This window comes from Falco cherrug, chromosome 3 (genome assembly GCF_023634085.1).
Source record: "Falco cherrug isolate bFalChe1 chromosome 3, bFalChe1.pri, whole genome shotgun sequence".
NCBI classification, from domain to species: Eukaryota; Metazoa; Chordata; class Aves; order Falconiformes; family Falconidae; genus Falco; species Falco cherrug.
Genome location: NC_073699.1, coordinates 2527889 through 2546100, shown reverse-complemented (window position 1 = coordinate 2546100; position 18212 = coordinate 2527889). Strand labels below are relative to the sequence as shown.

At 37.2% G+C, this 18212-nt stretch overlaps 1 protein-coding gene across 4 annotated transcripts in view; it reads left to right on the top strand.

The window, feature by feature from the left end:
- ZFAT (zinc finger and AT-hook domain containing) overlaps positions 1 to 18212 on the top strand; it is a 145065-nt gene that overhangs the window by 78735 nt on the left and 48118 nt on the right. For all 4 annotated transcript variants that reach the window (XM_055703584.1, XM_027805476.2, XM_055703583.1 and 1 more), the window contains exons 4-7: positions 4776 to 4949; positions 13175 to 13325; positions 13603 to 15068; positions 16256 to 16488. In XM_055703584.1, the coding sequence (XP_055559559.1) occupies positions 4776 to 4949; positions 13175 to 13325; positions 13603 to 15068; positions 16256 to 16488 (2024 nt within the window). The remainder of the gene's footprint in view (positions 1 to 4775; positions 4950 to 13174; positions 13326 to 13602; positions 15069 to 16255; positions 16489 to 18212) is intronic.

Here is an 18212-nt window from a genome sequence, read left to right as displayed (position 1 = left end):
AGCCTGCATAATTCTTAAAGTTGGCACTTTTGGCCTTAGTTTAAAATGGTTTTGCCATTCAGTTAGATTCTGATTTGACTGAATTCTTTCTGTGAGTTGTATGTCAGTTTGTGCAGGAGAACCGATTTCATGTGTTCATTTTGAATGGCCAGTTTACTTTTTTTTCCAAGCTGCTCTCTTGCTACTATGAAATACCGACATCTTGTAGGGTATAAAAAAATAGTAATTTGAATGAATGGTAGTTTAAAAACGTGCCAGTTGAGGATGTGTAGCTGTGCCTGCAGAAAGTTGTGCATCCAGTTATGAATGTAGAGAGCAATACCTTCAATTAATGACTGAAATAAAATCATGGGACAGATGAACAATCCAGTTTGACAGAAGCCTGCAAGCAGTGATTGATTCAGAGTTGACAGTAGCTTTACTTGTCAACACAGACATGACCATTTCTTAGATGTGTTAGAAGGCACAAGGCATGGTGCTGTATTTCTTGCACAAACAGAAACAGGCATTTAAAATGCCTGTAGCTAGATAGGGGAGGTCAGTTTATTTGTCTGTTGAATCAAAGTCAGCTGACAAAGTGCTAAACTGACTGCTTAGCGAGGGAGATGCAAAGTGAGGCAGTTTGTGTAAATAAATCTGTTTAGGAGCAAGCATTACTGCTTGGAGAAACTTTGCTTATCTATGCTAAATTGCATATACTCAATTTTCTGATAAACCGTCTTACAAATCACTTGTGGGTGTTCCTTTATAATTCAACAAGAATTGTTACATTGTACAGGTTGTCCTAGCTGTGAGAGGCAAAACACTTTGACAATTTTTTTCCAAGAAGACAACTAAATTACTCATGATATGCTACCATATTATGGAAAGACAGTCTGAGCCCTGTGGTCAAAGTTGAAGCTCTTGTTTTTCATTAAAATGTGCTTTTGTCTCCCTCTTAATCCTTCCTTAAAGCACACCTTCTAGTTCAGGGTTTTTTGGTATAGAGAGAGTTCAGGAAGAAAGCAGCTGTCATTGGGAGTTAAGATTTTTTTTTGTTTGGTGATTCGCTGGGGAACGTTGGTTCTGGCTTTTTTTTTAAGTCTCTTTCAGGTACACATAGACTATGAAATAGTTATGTTTGTAGCAAAAAGTATTGGCAATGTGTGCAGCCCCAGCTCCTTACCAACAAACAGTTTCTGGAAGATGCTTGTTCCTTCTCCAGAAGGGGAAGAATGGGGCTACTGTCATCAATGTCCATCAGATTAGTGAATAAATTTTCACATTTAAGTGTCAAAACTTGAGTTGACCACTCGGTAGAGAGGAGACAATTTTTTAATTTTTTTTTTATCATGTGAGTGTTGAGAAGGTTCATACAACTATTCAGTGCTAATTGAAGATGTATGATCAGCAAATAAGTTGAATTTTCTCACTTGCCTGTTTTTGGCCAATATATGTATGGTGGGGTTTTTTTCCTATTAATGTAATTTGCATGGCACTCAATACCTTCCTTGCATCTTTGCAGACGCTGAGTGTAGTCCTCCTGTTAGCTGCTGGATGTTCTCAGCTCGTATTGAGAAGATGGAAATTGAGATTCAGTCCTTTGTTTGAAGTACTTACCAGCTTTGGGGTTTTAAAGAAAATATTTTCACATGGGTATAATCTTCATATTTATGCTTAGCATCCATGTACAAGTTTTCTATGAATATGCAATAGCAACTTTGTAGTAAAGAAGTATTTTTATTTTGCATTTCTGTATATTATTTTAAAATCTTTTTGAATAGCATTTTTGGATGTCTGTTTAGAAAGCAGGGTGTCACAGTGAACTGTATTTATTGTAACATGTCTGTTCTTTTCTAGAGCTCTTATCTTTGGTTGAAGCAAAGGAACTAGCAAACTGATCTGCCTGATAGAGGCACATTATGAAAGAAAACCAGCATGAAGCATTTGTTAGCTTGTGACTATGGTAGTAGTTAATCATTAGTGTGGATCACTAACAAACTCAAGTCTGTGTTTTGTCCTTTTCTTCCTCTTCTTCCTCTTCTTCTTTTCTTCCTTTTCTTCCGTTTCTAGTAGAATTCCAGTATTCAAAATTGATGGAGTTAACAGGTTAACGTGAAGAGCATGAAAAGGCAATAAAATGGCTTTGTTGTTTGGTTTCAACTACTTTAGTTCCTCATAAAACTGACTAACTCTTACTTTGTCATAGTTAGAAAGGAGAATTTAGGAGTAGGGTGCTTGGATTCTGTTTGTATGCCTACTAGGAATTCATTGTGTGATCCCAAAGAAAATGGAAAAAATTCTGTTGTCCTTATCACAGCTTTCCTTTCAATCTATAGTTCTGGATTTCTTTTAGCTAAAACATGCAAAAAATGACTTGGAGTTTTGTCCACAGGTATATAAAATCTTAACTCCCCCAACAGTATCACTAACTCTTGCTGTCCACTGAACAAAACCAGAGTAATAAACCCAGTTAATATTTGTATTTGTTATGTAGCAGTACGTGAAGCAGCCTCAGGGAAACACAATTTAATGAAAAGTTCACATTCTTTGTGTATTCTGATTCTTTGTGAGCAGACTTTCTTCTGTTGCCTGACCTGGTCCTGCTGTGAAATATGTGATGATTCATTGTATTGTTGATAATAAACTAACAGAGGCTGTTTATTGAGGCAATGTGGAAAAATGTGTTTGTTTCCCCCCATGCTCCTTCATCATGCCAAAAGAAAACACTGCAGAAGCAGTTTCTTGTCGAAGGGGATATTTCCTTATATTCAAATATCCCTTTAAAGTATTGCAGAAAAGTGTCGGTGTTACAATTATATAGTTTCAATATCAGTCAGTAATTTACAACTATATTAAGGAGTTAAGTGGGGATGGGATGAGAACCTTCATACCTATAAAGTAGCAATATTTTCCAAAATAATAGAAATTGAATGAGGAAAAGGTAGTTGAGAAGAGGTATATATCAAGGAATTTCTCTAACAAAATTGAAAAAATCATTAGCAGGTACTGAAAAGCAGGGGCAGGGCTCTCAAGATAATTTTGTATCATCTAGAAATGGGAAGCTGGGGCAAAAACATTGCTAATGACTCCGTAGCAAGATAGCTTGCTAACAGTGTGCGAACTCAGTTTGCTCTGTGATTGTTGCTCATGCTTGGTATTGTAAATATGAATTTCAAATGTACAGATTAGCATCAAGTCATTAATCGTTGTTAGTATACATACTTCTGCCTCAATATGCCTGAGAAATCTAAACTAATTCCTACATACCTTGTTTCCTTCTGGGTTTGTATCTGGTGAAGAGCTTGCAGTTTATCCAGGTGGTAATTACATGATCAGTCCTAACTATGCTACTCTAGTTTGTGCTTGTGTCCTTCATTTTTTTAAGGAACAGACAGTACTCTTTAGCCCTTTGTTTCATTAAGGGTAAGACCATGGGAACAGTCTTGTTTGAATCTCAGATGAATATTAACAAAATATTACTGAAATTAAACCACAGCCATTTCCATATAGCATGTCTTTCCACTGTTTTGCTATTTGCATGTCATAAACTCTAGACACACTACAGCTTTGCTGTTACCATTTTTAATTTATATATTTTTCCCTATCTCAGTAGAGCAGCTACAGCACATTATGAATATACATTGAATGACTTACTCTGGAGATCATGTCAGCTACTTTCAATTCAGAGGAAACCAAAAACAAACAAACAAAAAACCAAAACAGACAAAAAAACCCCCAACAACAACAAAAAAATTCACTGGGTTCATTTATAGTTTTCTTCCATCGGTTTTTGCTCTCCATACTCAATACCTCTGGAACATTTGCATGCCTTAATTTGCCAAGTTTGTTTTCTCTAGCCTGCATCTTCTACCACTTCATCTAAGATAAAGAAATTTTGTTGGTATAAACTTACAGGCCTCTGTTTTTATTCTTTATGCTGCTAATTCTTTATATACAAGCATTTTTATTATTTCATTTTTAGAATTTCAGTGAGGAATTCCTCATTTGCTTTAAGAAAGAAATAGCTTCTCGGAACAACTTAGCTGATCAGTGATTTTTCATTCTAACTTCTATTGCATTGCTTTCTAGTTAACAGGTCCAAAAGTTAACCAACTTAAGAGACTGAAGACACTCTGAACAGCAGCAGTTAGGGAATGACTTAGAAGTGCAGGCCTTCAAAATGAAGAGTTATGTGTCAGGAGACAGTTTGAACCAAAGTACTATTTTGAATTTTAATTACTGAATCAATTCTGTGAAAGAAAATTGTGTTTCTGGCTATTGATTCACAGTAACAGTGGGTGAAAAAAGCCTAATCCAGAGAGGCTGTCTGAAGACTTTCCATTAAATAAGATAGATAATGAATCCAGTACTAGAAGAAATAATCCTGAAGTCATCAGAACAATTACATATGGAAAGGAGAAAAATAATTTTTCATTGATAGTGAAATCATAAGAAATTCTACAAAGTTTGTAGAATTTTCAATAAGATCCACAATAATATTAAGATAATTTAGAAACACAAATGTTTCTGAGGGTCCAGAAACGCTCAGAAAACTTTGAAAAGTTTTAAATTTTTTGTCTGGATTCTCTGTTTGTGTAAGTATCACACTGGTTTTATTAAATAGAGGGAAAATACTCCCTTTTAGGGATTTGTCCAGCACGTCTTGTTATGATTACATGTATTTCTTTCTAGAGTAGCATTAATTTCTTCTAATTCTTTCTTGTGGTGGTAGTGACTGTGTTACCCCATTTCTTTTGTACATAGTTACATTCTTTTTGATGTTTACTCTTTAGGTAATGATTCTGACGTTGACCTTGACAGGAAGGAAGATGAGCGAGAAAAAACTCCAAAGAGGTCCAGAGCTCAGAAAACAGAGAAAACACCATCAACTAAGGAGACTGAACAAGTTTCAGGAGCTAAAAATCCTATTATAAGTGTGGTTTTGACAGCCCATGAAGCTATTCCAGGTAATCAGAATCACCGATTATATAATCAAATTTGGTTTTGCCCATGCTAACACTGTATAAAATAGTCACTGGTCTAAGACTTAACTGCTTGGGGTATTTATTAGCTGAAAAGTATTTAGTATGATTTGATTAACTTGATACAGAATCTCTGTATCTGACAGCTGTATAATTTTAGAACTGCCGGCACATTTCTTCATAGGTATGACAAATGCTGGACCTGGATGTAGTTATCTGCACTAACATCAGTTATGTTTAGTCTGTGAATAGTTTTAAAGAAGAAAATGAAAAATACAGTGTCCAAAGGACAGGAAAGTATTTTTCCCCTGTAATATCTTTATTACAGCCCTTGATTTTTGTATATATTTATGATAAATGTAAATTTGTTTATGAAAACACACACAGCTTAGTATATATATAACTTTAATATTTCTGTATACAAATAATTTGGCAGAAAATTTGTATATATATTTGCAAATCAAATAAAGTCTCTATATAAGGATTAAAATATTCTTAATCCTTAAATTTCTATAGTACCTTTTCATCAAAGGATTTTGGAATAATTTCAAACTATTTATTTTAAAATTAGACGTGCATTTGCCTGTTTATATAAACCATTCACTCACCTGACTGACAGGATCCCTTTTTAACAGTTCTGTGCATTATTTTCAGCTTTGCAGTTTTATTGTTCTCCTTTTCATTATTGCTAACGTTTCTGAGTATTTCTTCTGCTTACAGCTCTCAGAACAACTACAATGTTTATATTTATTTTATTGTTGTAGTTTGGAAGTTAGCTGAATTTTTTTGTGTTGTTCGATATCTTTTGATGTTGAGATCTGTGATATGCTTTGACTTTTTGGTAAATGCAGAATTTGCTTTTGTTTGCTAAAGTTTGCTAAAATGCATTTCTAATTACAATGGTAAGAGGAAACTGGATGAGCTCACCTGCTAATAGCCTGTGTGCTTAGAAGGTAAGTGAAAAACACCTTCACATTCACTGTTTGAGAAACATCACACAGGGTTTTGGACTTCAGCTGAGCTGTTAAAAATTTGTCTTGCGATATTGTAAATACAGTGGAAAGTGGAAGAGGACTGGTGAGCACTTGAAGTGTGGGGACCCAGCTTCAGGGTGGTTTGAGGTCTGCGCCATTTCATTTCACTAACTGCAGGCCCCTTTCTCTTGTGTGATGTAACCCTGGGCTCTTTTCTAGCTGTTGCTAGACACTCATTTTCCTGCTGTGTCTCCCACCTCTTTTGCCTCTTTCCCCCTGCATGTAGCTTTTTCCCCATCCTGGTGCCCATTCCCCTCACTGCCATATGTGATGCTGCCTTCTTGTCCTCCTTTGTATGGGCGAACGTGAGCGTGCAATGGCTGGTTAAGGGGCTCATGAAGTTGTTAGTAAATGGATTCATATAGGTGTTCGTATGGATTTATACACTGATCCTCCCTTCCTCAAGGCTTTTGGGAAGACCTGTAATTGGGGTCTCCTCTCTCTAGTTGCTGAATTTTATAAACCTTTAAGAATCTTTCTCTTTGAGATCTTTAAATTTCTGGCGAGGATAGGAGAATTTTCAAGAGAGGAAGGAGAGACATGGTAGACAGTGCAATCAAAGACCCATTTTCTTGGGAAACAAACCTAAAGAGGTAAATGAAATAATAGTAAATACAGATATTGAAGAAAATGTAGTAAGCATTTGATGTGGTAGAGGAGGGTGCCTACAGAGCATTGACAACAGCTTTTTGACACACGGTGGAGGAGCCCAGTATGTTGGTATGAGATGGTAAAAGACCTTGCTGGAGCTGGTAGTTTGGAGAGTGCTGCGACAGTGAGGCAGTGGCACAGGTGCCCCATCCCTGGCAGTGCTCAAGGCCAGGCTGGACGGGGCTTGGAGCAACCTGGTCTGGTGGAAGGTGTCCCTGCCCATGGCAGGGGGGTGGGAACTGGATGATCTTTAAGGTCCCTTCCAACCCAAACCGTTCTGTGATTCTGTAACAAGAGGCACCCAAAGATGTTGAAGAGAGGGAATGCTGTGTTCGTGAACACGTATGTCAGGTACCAGATTAAACATAGTACATATTTTTGTAAGCATTGGAATTAAGAATGAGAGTGAAGAACTACAATTATATGCACAGCTAAAATTACTTTGTTTTGAATGGCAGATACTTTTGTTCATAGTCTATTTTTAAGAACCAGCGAATAAACTCTGCCAAATATTCAGTCTTCTGCTTTTTTATGTATTTTATTTCCCATGTTTAAATTCTGTAATACCATCAAGGCTTCCAAAACCAATTTATTATTCATGCTCAATTAGGTTGAATCAGGGGAGATTCTACTCTGAACATTTAAATTGGTTTTCTGTGTGTCTTGTAATATTTTAAAGACTCAGATTGTTACTTGGAGAGTTCTTTTAAGTTCCTGTGAAGACAGTCAATGGTACCATTCTTGCTTTTTGTGGTAGAGCTCAAGATACGCAGAAATTGTGTGAAATATTTAAAACATTGATGCTGATTGTTTTTTGGTTTCTAAAGGAGTTGGATTTTTTTCCCCTACAAGTTCTTAATATAACACTCAGCCACTTTTTCTCTCCCTGATTTCCACTGAGGAACCACCACGTGTAAAAGGCCAGTGTTCCCCTGCTACTATACCCAAGTATGAACACTTGGTGCCCTCTCCCATTGAGATTTTTAGGAAGCAGGGAAAATTGGATACTGTTATTTTGCTTACTATTTTGGGACTGACTTAGTGTAACTGGTAACAGTCTTTTCTGTTTAAGATTACTTTTTTTGTAGCTTACGGAACGATGGTTGTGGGTTTATGACACATCTGAGTGGATTTAATATCAGACTGTTGCCAAGGGAACTTTCCTGCTTCTTTCTGATTTCACGGTTCACTTCCCCTTTCGTGTACCAGCACTAGTGCTTGTGTCAGCCTGTGAAACTGGTTCAAAAACCTGCTAAAATATATACACATACATATGCATACACACACACATACACATTTTCTTTGTCATAATTTGTTTTCTACCAGTTTTGCTTACTGAAATGACTCACATTGGGGCCATGCAAGTTTCAAAAGTGGGAAGAGGGAAAGTAGTGACCAAATGAGTATCTCAGGAGAAAGGAGGAGGATCAGGGTATTCCTTTTTAAAGCAGCAGGGACAGTAAGTATAGGCTGCTGTCACGCCCCTTGCCCCAGCCCCTGGCCACACATTCCTGTTCTTTGGATCGTTTTGCCTGTTTATGCAGTTGTGTGGTAAAGCCCACCAAAAAACTAATTATGTATTTGCAAAAGGAGGGACATGGTGCTGATCTTAGCCAGATCCCTTCTTTGATCCTCTTGATCTTTGTAAACTCCTGTGCTGGCATTTCTAAGGCATCACGAATGTGTAGTTGATGGAGGGCTAGAGAAAAGCTAACCTTGTTGATGTTGTGGAATTAAGCAAGGTTTGGAAAATTAGAGCTTTTCCCTCTGAATGTGAGCAGGTATCTGTGTTACCGTGGGGTTACAGATGGATTTAGCTCAGCCAATCTAATGTCCAGCTCTGTTGAAAGGGATAGTAATCTTCATTCCTATAGGCACAGGCCTATGTTTCTATTTCTTTGTCCGAGTTAAAGTGTGTTTAACCTCATGGTGAGCTAGCCTATAAAAATATTAAGAGGGTGTTTTGCCTTTTTTTAAGCTTTATTTTGGGGGTGAGGGGTAGGTTTGCATGGGGAACATTGGGGGGTTATGGCTAGGGTTAGTTTCTGTTGGTTTCACTTTCAGAACTCTCGTACCAGGGGTTGTATGCATTTGAAGCCCATTCCATATGGTATTGTAGAAACTGAAAAAATAGATTCCTTCAAGAAGAGGTTGTAAGAAACAAATATTTACTTCATACCCATAGCAAATTATTGTACCCATGCAGACCAGATTACCTACATTATGAATTTTTTAAAAAACCTTAAGCTACAGTGCTTTTTTTTTTTTCTTTTTAATAAGGGTTCATCTAGTCAGATCAGTTGTCTCTAAAGGTGGCTTGAAGCATCTCTACAGGAAGGATGAAAGAAACTTGCTATGTAAAGCCTCCCAGATTCTGGCAGCCACGGAGCTGGTAGTTGCATCTGGATCATCATATTTAATACATCTCTATTAATTTGTCTAAATCCCTTCTTGAATACTTTTATTTCAGTCTCTGTAACATTGTGCAGTAATTGTTCCATAATTTAATTACACACAGGGTGGAAGTGTACATTCTTTCGTTTTGTTTTAAGACTGCTGGCTGCTTATTTCTTCAAACCACTTTTTGTTCATGGTTTATGAGATAATGACTATTCACACTTTTTTGACAGTATTGCTAATTTTAGAGGTCTTTCTGATACTCCTCTTGCATTTATCTCTCTTCCAAGCTGTTGCATTTATCTCTCTTCCAAGCTGAAGGTCTCTGAGGTACATATCACTTTTCCAAACAAAATACTTCTGATTTTGTCTTTGTTACTGTTTTCTGGTTCTTCTGTATCCTTTTTTGTTGCCCGTACTTGAAGTTGTAGGAGGTTCATGGAATTCAGTTGGGTTTTAGTAGGAATTTGGTGGTTGTTGTCTCCTGTTTTATTTCTGATCCATTCCTAAGCGTTCCTTCCATTGTGATTACCTTTTAGGGTGTTGATAAGTCTTGGAGAGCTTTGTAGTAAAGGGCAAGCTACTTTTCCAAGGGGCAGACTGTAAGAGATTAGAGGCCATCACTGAGTTTGAGCCAGAGATAAGGCATGCTGGGTAATGCTTATCCGCAGCAGTTGCTGTCAGAATGTCATGAGGAACTCAAATCTTATTACTCTTAAAGCAGATTTATTTAGAACAGATGATATTGACTGAAAAGAGGAAAGCAAAAGGCATAAAATCCGTCTAGTAAACTGAAGTCCATTTTGCATTTAAAATAAAGATAGAATAGTGCTGGAGGAAGGGTTTTAGTGAAAGAAATGATCATTACAGTTAACCTCTTTTTTTCTCCTGATACTTGTGTTCTTGAAATGATTGTCCAGGGAAACAGTTATGAAAGCTTTTATCTTCCTTATTGGCATATGGTATTTTTAATGGAAAACCAGACCTTGTATCCGTTTGCCTTGCTCTTACGCTTCTCCCTAGCCTGTTGAGAGCATTCTTTCTGGATGTGAGATGTGTGGGTTCACTACTTACTAGGCTGCCTAGAAACCAATTTTCTCACTTTCTGGGCATATGCTTTAGTCATTAGTTTATGGTACAGCAGTGATTGCTGTGGCTACATACTTAGGCAGCATCCCCAGTGGCTGAAGGCATCTAATGTTTCTTAGTGCTTCTGTATCTTCTAAGGGTAGGAAGTAACTACTTAACATGAGGGGACATAATTGCCTACTGTGAGTAAGTACTCTGTCAGTATGTTTGAAGACTTGGATCTCCCTCTTTAGGTTTTTGAGTCGTTTGTCTTTATTAACTGCAGAGGGAATTTAGAAGCAGTAATACTAGGATGACCTGGAGTCTGCTATCCATCCAAGCGTGCAAAATACTGGTGAGTTAGTACTTACCTAGTTCACCTAATTTAGGTGATTGAAAAGTTATACTGGTAGCACAAAAGTCTGTTAAACAGTTCAGCAGGAAGTGCTCGAACATCCTGCAAGGCAGAAGGGCAGAGAGGAGGTTCAGTGCAGAGCATTACTGAGGATCTGCCTTACATTCCAGAAATGGGAGGTCTGAAGGAGCTGGCCATGCATACAGAGCAGTTCAAGGTCCTTTTTTTTTAACTGAGTCTTTCTAAATATAGAAGAATTTGCTTCTGTTTTAGAAACGCTGAACTATGGGAACACTAGTCCGGTGTCTAATGTCTGTTTTATCATTTTTCTACTGAAGCCACTGATTGAACCGTGTCTCCTGTATATGTAATGACAAGCTCCCGTCTCGCTGGGCTACTACAGCGCAGTTGGGGAGGTGCAGTCCTGCTGGACAGCCTGGCATTTGTGGGAGAGGGAGTGACAGAGGGAATAGGAAGTTAAAATATTCTGATAACATTCGGGTTCAAAACTTGGAAGACCAGTTCTGATCAACTGGCAGAATCTTTAGTACAGAACTGAAAGCATTATTAAAAAACAACAGTCAAAAAAAGCCATTTTTAGATCCAGCCAGTTCAGTGAGTGGCAGAGGTATTACAGTCTGTTTAGTTGCAGTGTTGGCTGACATCCCATCTGATACAAAAGGCTGCAATAGCCTTACACACTTGCAAATGGCCTCTTCTCAAAATATCTCAGTTTCCCACTTTAAATCACTCTGAAGGACCCACAGGATCTCCATCTTTCTCCCTTGTCTATAGCACTGCTTTCCCCCACTTAATATCTTTTAAGTCTTTCACACATGTTGTTGAGTAACCCCACTTACTTCTGATTTTTCCCATATACTCTACCTGCCTTTTTCCTGAAGCTTTTTGGTGGTCTACAGGCTAAAAGTTTTTTTAGGGAAACTAGATTTAATAATTTGCTAACCAGCTAGTTTTCTTTGGACTTTGTACTCTTTGTGGTTTAGTTTTGTTGTTCTTATAATTGCTGTTTCAGAGACCGCATGTTAATACTGCATATATTTTGTAAATAATATCTTCAGCAACATGCTCTGCAATGGAGCAAGAATTAATTTCATCCTTTTGTTAAAGGAAAAGCTCATGCATCATTCTTTGAACTTCTTTCTATTCAGATGTTTCATTTTATATAGAGAATATATGAATAACAGAATCTGTTAAAAATATGTTGAGTATGTTGACTCTGTCTTTTGCTTTCTAGGCTCTCATGTTTCAGGTTTCTGTGATCCTTATTGTAAATGCTTTCCTCTGTCACAAAGCTGTACTGTACTTCCCCCACCCCCACCCCTCCCCCCTGCCTTCTAATCAGGTGAATTGAAATGAGATCAGATACTAATGTAATATCCAGGAAAAAATATAAAGGGAAACTTACCAAATTTCAGTTTTACCTGAAGTTGTTAACTTCACTATTTAATTCAAAGATATTTTCATGTGCGACCTCTCGTGCTTCCCTGTCCCCAGTGTATGATAGAACAGTCTTTAATTACAGGTCCTGTAATATTTTTTTCCTAGGATGGATGGGTGTTCATCTATTACTACATATTCAATGTCTTGTTTTCTTTTTGTTAATTAGTATATGGTGTGTCTCATTTACTATTAATTTTCCATTATCAGACCAGAAAGCAAAATTTATTTTTTCCAAGATTTTTCTATAATACTTGTTAGTAGAACATGAAGATTTCACAAATACGTATATAATTGTAATATTTATATGTGAACAAGTATGTAAATATACAAATACATATAAATTCAACTTTTGAAAATAATGGCATTCCCATTGAACACATGTATAGATGTATTATAGACAGATAAGTTGAAAAGGAGGGGAGCAATCAATTATGGGGGCTTGGTTTGGTATGCATCAGGTTTGGGTTTTTTTTTCCAGTGGAAATTAATGTTTATATCAATTTTCATTATGTTCAATGCTAACTACGGATGCCTGACATTAAGTTTTTTTGTCACTGCTCAGAAAGTAAAGAACACCTAGCTAAATAATCTCAAATAGATCACATCTCAAAATATGCTCATTTTTGCCTGTATTGTCTGTAAAGCTTTGAGGGACAGAGTCTGATCTTTGGAAATCCAGTAGAAGGAGTCTCTTTACTCCTGCTTCTGATAGAGATTGAGGAGTGCACATGGAACATATTCTTTTATTCTGAGGGAATGGCAGTATGCCCCGAAATGTAAGCAGTAAAAGATTTAAGGAAAACATATGCAGACTTTTAAATACAGACCAAACAGTATCTTTTCCCCAGCCCTATTTGTGGAACTGATTAAACAGCTTGACTGAAGTTTTCAAGGGATGTGCTATGAGGCAGAAACAGGAAAATTAAAATTTCATTGTCAAACGATACAGGTTTTTTAAAGGCTGAAGTATTTGGATGCAGTATCTCATAACAGCAGACATCAAGCACCATGAGTAACCCTCAGAATCATTAGTCCTGGCATGTTATTTAAGCAGAGCTGTGGTGTAAGTACTGACATCCTCTGGAAGTGTATCCATCATTTTATGCGCATGAATTTAAGAACAGAAACTAAAATAATTAAAGTAGTGATTACAGAGTTTAATGTTCTGTTTACACTTTTATGTTATAGACAATGCATGTTTTGATATGATATTTTTAATGAGCATTTTTTGTTCTTGCTTTTAGGAGCCACAAAAATTGTTCCCGTTGAGGCTGCTCCGCAAGAAAGTGAACCCACAGCTCCAGAGGCAACAGTTCAAGACCCATCACAACGAAGAGGTTATCAAGAATATGCCATTCAGCAAACCCCATATGAACAGGCAATGAAATCAAGCAGGTGATTTTGAAGTACTTGTATTTGTGTTCATGCAAAATATGAATGAAATGCTTCCCTGTCCATTTTCACGAAACTGAAATATTTTCTGAGCCCTTCAAATAAAGGAACAGCTGAAAATAATCTGTGCATAACTTGTAGAATTTAAAAAGCCTGTGGAGAATACCGTTTTAAAATAAAGTGAATGTTTCTGTCCGTTATGAATATCTAGGGAAATTTTGACAAATTATGTCACCAACTTTCAATATTGTAATATATAACTGGTTTTGGGTTTTTTTAGGTTGGGGCCAACTCAACTGAAGATTTTTACCTGTGAATACTGTAACAAGGTGTTCAAATTTAAACACTCCCTCCAAGCACATTTGAGGATTCATACAAATGAAAAACCTTACAAGTGTTCGTATTGCAGTTATGCCAGTGCAATCAAAGCCAACCTCAATGTTCACATGCGGAAACATACAGGGGAGAAGTTCAGCTGTGATTATTGTACGTTCACTTGCCTCAGCAAAGGCCATCTCAAAGTCCACATTGAAAGAGTTCATAAAAAGATTAAGCAGCATTGTCGCTTCTGCAAAAAAAAATACTCTGATGTTAAAAATTTGATCAAGCATATCAAGGAAACACATGACCTTCAAGATAAAAAGGTGAAAGATGTTTTTGATGAGCTTCGCTTGATGACACGAGAGGGCAAAAGACAACTTCTTTATGACTGCCATATTTGTGAACGCAAATTCAAAAATGAACTTGACCGAGACCGTCACATGCTTGTTCATGGTGATGAAAGACCCTTTGCTTGTGAGCTCTGTGGTCACGGAGCCACTAAATACCAAGCCCTTGAGCTTCATGTTCGAAAGCACCCATTTGTGTATGTGTGTTCTGTGTGCCTGAAGAAATTTGTTAGTTCTGTAAGACTCCGTGCTCACATCAAAGATGTGCACGCAGATTTGCAGGAGACTTCTGTTTTTAACAGCTCTATCAATCAGAGTTTCTGCCTGCTTGAACCGGGAGGTGATATCCAGCCAGAAGCCCTTGGTGAACAGCTAGCACAAAGTGCAGATGAATTGACTGTCAGGAGTACTGATGCTATTAACACACCGCAACCATCTGCTTGTAAAGGTGAAACAACAGCTGCAGATATAAACCATAATGGTCAACATAATGGTGACTTAAAAATTGATACAGTTCTTGCCTTAGAATTTGAAAATTCTTTGGTCAAGAATGTAACAGAGACGCTGTGTCAAACAACAGATATAGCAGTCCCAAACATTCAATCCTGTGTCGCGTCAGATTGCTTTCTGCTGAAGAATGATACTTGTCCTGATGAGTTAAAAGTTCCTCCTGGAAATGAAGAGGAAGTTGATCACTGCAGTTCTGTAAATGAGCAGGGTGAAGAAATTCAGCTTTTGCTGTCTGAAGACAGAAGTTTAAATTTGAGTCACAACAATGCAATGACTGAGAACCTTTCAGTCTCTGAAGAGAGAAATCGGTCTGTTCCTTCTAGTGAATCAGAAACAAGCGATCCACCAGTTCAAAATTCTGTAGAAACCACAAACTCCTTGCCAGCCCCAGAGGCTGATGCAGCCATCAGCCAACAGGCAGCCTCTTCTCACACAGTTACACCGGACAGTGGGAGCGGAGCTGTTGCCTTTATGCAGATCTTGGAGAGTTTGCAGAAGAGACAAATGAACACAGAGTTGTGTGAGAGGATAAGGAAGGTTTATGGAGACTTAGAATGTGAATATTGTGGTAAGGAGCAGTAGAATTACGTTCTTCTATTGTTTTGTTGGGCTTTTTTTTAACTGTTAGGTAGTGGGACATTTTTTCTTGCTCATCTGCTTTATAGTGTTCAATATATTTGTGTATCTTTGTAGAAGTATTAATTTTGTGGTTCAGTATGGATTCTGGGGTCCAGCAAGATTTATTCTTTGCTGTATAGTGTGAAATGACTCAAATCTTCTCAAAAGACCACATGCAGAGTATAGCAAAGCAATGTTTTGCTAGGTTCAATTTTCTATTGATATGAAATATGATAGAATTAGATTATTTCTGTCCACATGCCTCTCCTCACCTCATAATTTTCACTGGGGTCAAGCACAGCAAATTGAGGTATGCAATCAGCATTTATCAGTCCATGCTTTAATGCTTAAGCCCTATTATCAGATCAGTATAAAATTCAGAGTCTTTTTCATATAATATGGGAGGATGTATGATGACTTACATTCTGTACAAAATGTATGTATGTACTGGTGTATTTTTGTGACTTGATTTGGACCAGTTTTTTTGAGATGAAAATTGTCATTATGTAGTATCAGGTAAAGACCATTCTGATTGTAATTGGGTTTTTGGATTTATCAAAATGGGAATAATGCACCATTCGCATTTATTCTATTGTAATTTTTTGTGTTTACATAACTGGAAAGGAAATAATTTGGGATTTATCTTGTAGTCTTCATTGCTGAGAAGGGAAAGGAAGCAAAGTTTTAAAGAAAAGTTTGAAACACCATAGCATTGTACATTAGATGAATTTCTATGTACTTTTTGGTGCTATTAGGTCAGAAAGGCTTTTAGGAATGAGTAACACGAAAGGAAGTAAGAAAATTGATTTTGATAGACTTTTAGTATACAGTTGCGTTCAGATTCTTTGTATAGAACAGATTTAAAGGACTTTTTCCTTGGGAAAAAGATCATTGATAGGTATTAAAGCTGCCTTTGTTAAGCTGTTTCAGGACATACGACACAGTCTTTTTAGACAAAAGTGGTTTTTGTAAACATATTTTCAGTAATGAAGGGTCTTTAGGACAGGTTTTTATTAAAGACAAAAGGGACAGGATTCAAACAATGTGTTTTGCCCTGAAAGAAAATTGGGTATGTAATGGAATTTTCACTAACAGTTGTTTAGAAATTACTTTCTTCATGTCTGATTTTATTTTCAGGCAAGTTGTTTTGGTACCAAGTGCATTATGACATGCATGTTCGTACGCATACTCGAGAACATTTATATTACTGCTCTCAGTGCAATTATTCTTCCATCACCAAAAACTGCCTTAAGCGTCACGTCATTCAGAAACACAGTAATATTTTGCTGAAATGTCCCACAGAACACTGTGACTACTCTACTCCAGATAAATACAAGCTCCAGGCACATCTTAAAGTTCACACAGAACTGGTAAGTAACAAACAAAATGGTATGTTTGTCCAAATTCAGTGTCATCATAGTTTTTGGAATTGTGTAGCAATATTTGAAGATGTAGGTAAGAGTTCTTTCCGAGCACTCTCTGCATACTTCTGTGCAGGGAGTACAAGAGTTACAGCAATTAGGTATTTGGTCCCTTTCGTAGTAGTTTCCATTTCCTTTATCCATTTTCTCCCTTAGGTTTTCCCTGTACTGTCAGACTCTTTGGGTTTTGAGAGAGAGAAATGAAGTCTGGTACTTTTGTTACTTCACTTCATTCCATGGACCCGAATTCCCTTCCTTCATAAATAGATGGCTGTGGTGATATGTAAATTATGTTCCTCAATTACTATAAACAGAAGTTTGAAGTTTTTGAAAAGGATTACTTTTTTTTTTGTTTTTCCTAATAGCTCCAACTAGTTGCAGCCCCTGTGTTTGCACATCTGTCATGTTCTGTTCTGGTTAAAAAGCTGAAGACATCATGTTTTAAAGACTCCTGTCTTACTCATTGAGCCTTCCAGCTCTGAGTGCCGTTGTGTTAAAACCAGGCCTGGTCTATCCTTTCAACCTGCCCTGTTACATGTTTTCTTTGAGACTCTGCAAGGGGCTGCGTGGCTGACTGGAAGCCCTCTTTGGGCAAGGTCCTGCTTTGTGATCTTGCTCTGATCCAATGTTACCACATGAATAACCTTTTGAGGAAAATGTTTTTTGCATCAACCCTGCTTGCATTTGTTTCAAAAGTATGGTTTTGAAAATCTGTTATGGTATTCGGAATGAGAAATATTTTAAAAACTAAGGAATGAGATTTTAATTCTTGTTAAGATGCTCTTTTAGAAATGAAATTATTTACATGCTTTTCTTGGAAGATTAAGAAAAAAACATTTTCTTTCCATCAGTGTTGCCTGGCTTTTTCTTGGTTTTGTTTTTTTTTGTTCTGTTGTTTTGCTTGAGTGGTCCAAATAGGTTAAGCTATTCTCAGAAAAGGTCTGCATACCATGGACTTCTTTTCCTACTGCGTGGCAGGATCCTTTCTGCTTGCAAGGTGTAGTTGATCTGGAACATTCTAGACTTGTGTATACCCAGAGGGGTTATAATGTGCGTACACTCACACAGTGTACGAACACAGGTAAGTTCCTTCTTGTTCCAAACTGACCTCTAGAAAAGGGTGTTTGACAAGTGCCTGCTCTCCCAGCATAATGATTTTAGTCTAGTTTTGACGAGTCTCCTGAAGACATCTGGAGTGCTTAGATGGAACACATTACCTCATATGATTTTATATGAAGGTACCGGTAGGGAATACAGTACAGGTTATGTTTTCTTAACATGTTTGACAAGCATGCTATTTGTAATTAAACTTTCTTGACTGATAATGCCAGAAAACTGGTATGAATGACATCCTTGCAATTTGGGTTTTTAATTATTTATGCAGTAAAATACTTCAAAAGGTGATTTACCTTTCTCCTGAATTTATTTTTATTCTTAGTCCAGCAGAGGAGAAAATACCAGTTGTTTAATTGCAACACTCACTCTTCTGTCCTTTTAAGAACAAGGAAATACACAGATGTGCCTCTCCATTCTGTACACAGCACTTGAGATGGAGGCACGGACTCCTGAATCTGACCAGAAGACCCTTTATTAGTCCAAAACCCACGCTTATATATCCTCATTTGTTGTTCACAACGCAACGTACTAAAATATCATTGGTTAATCAATACTGT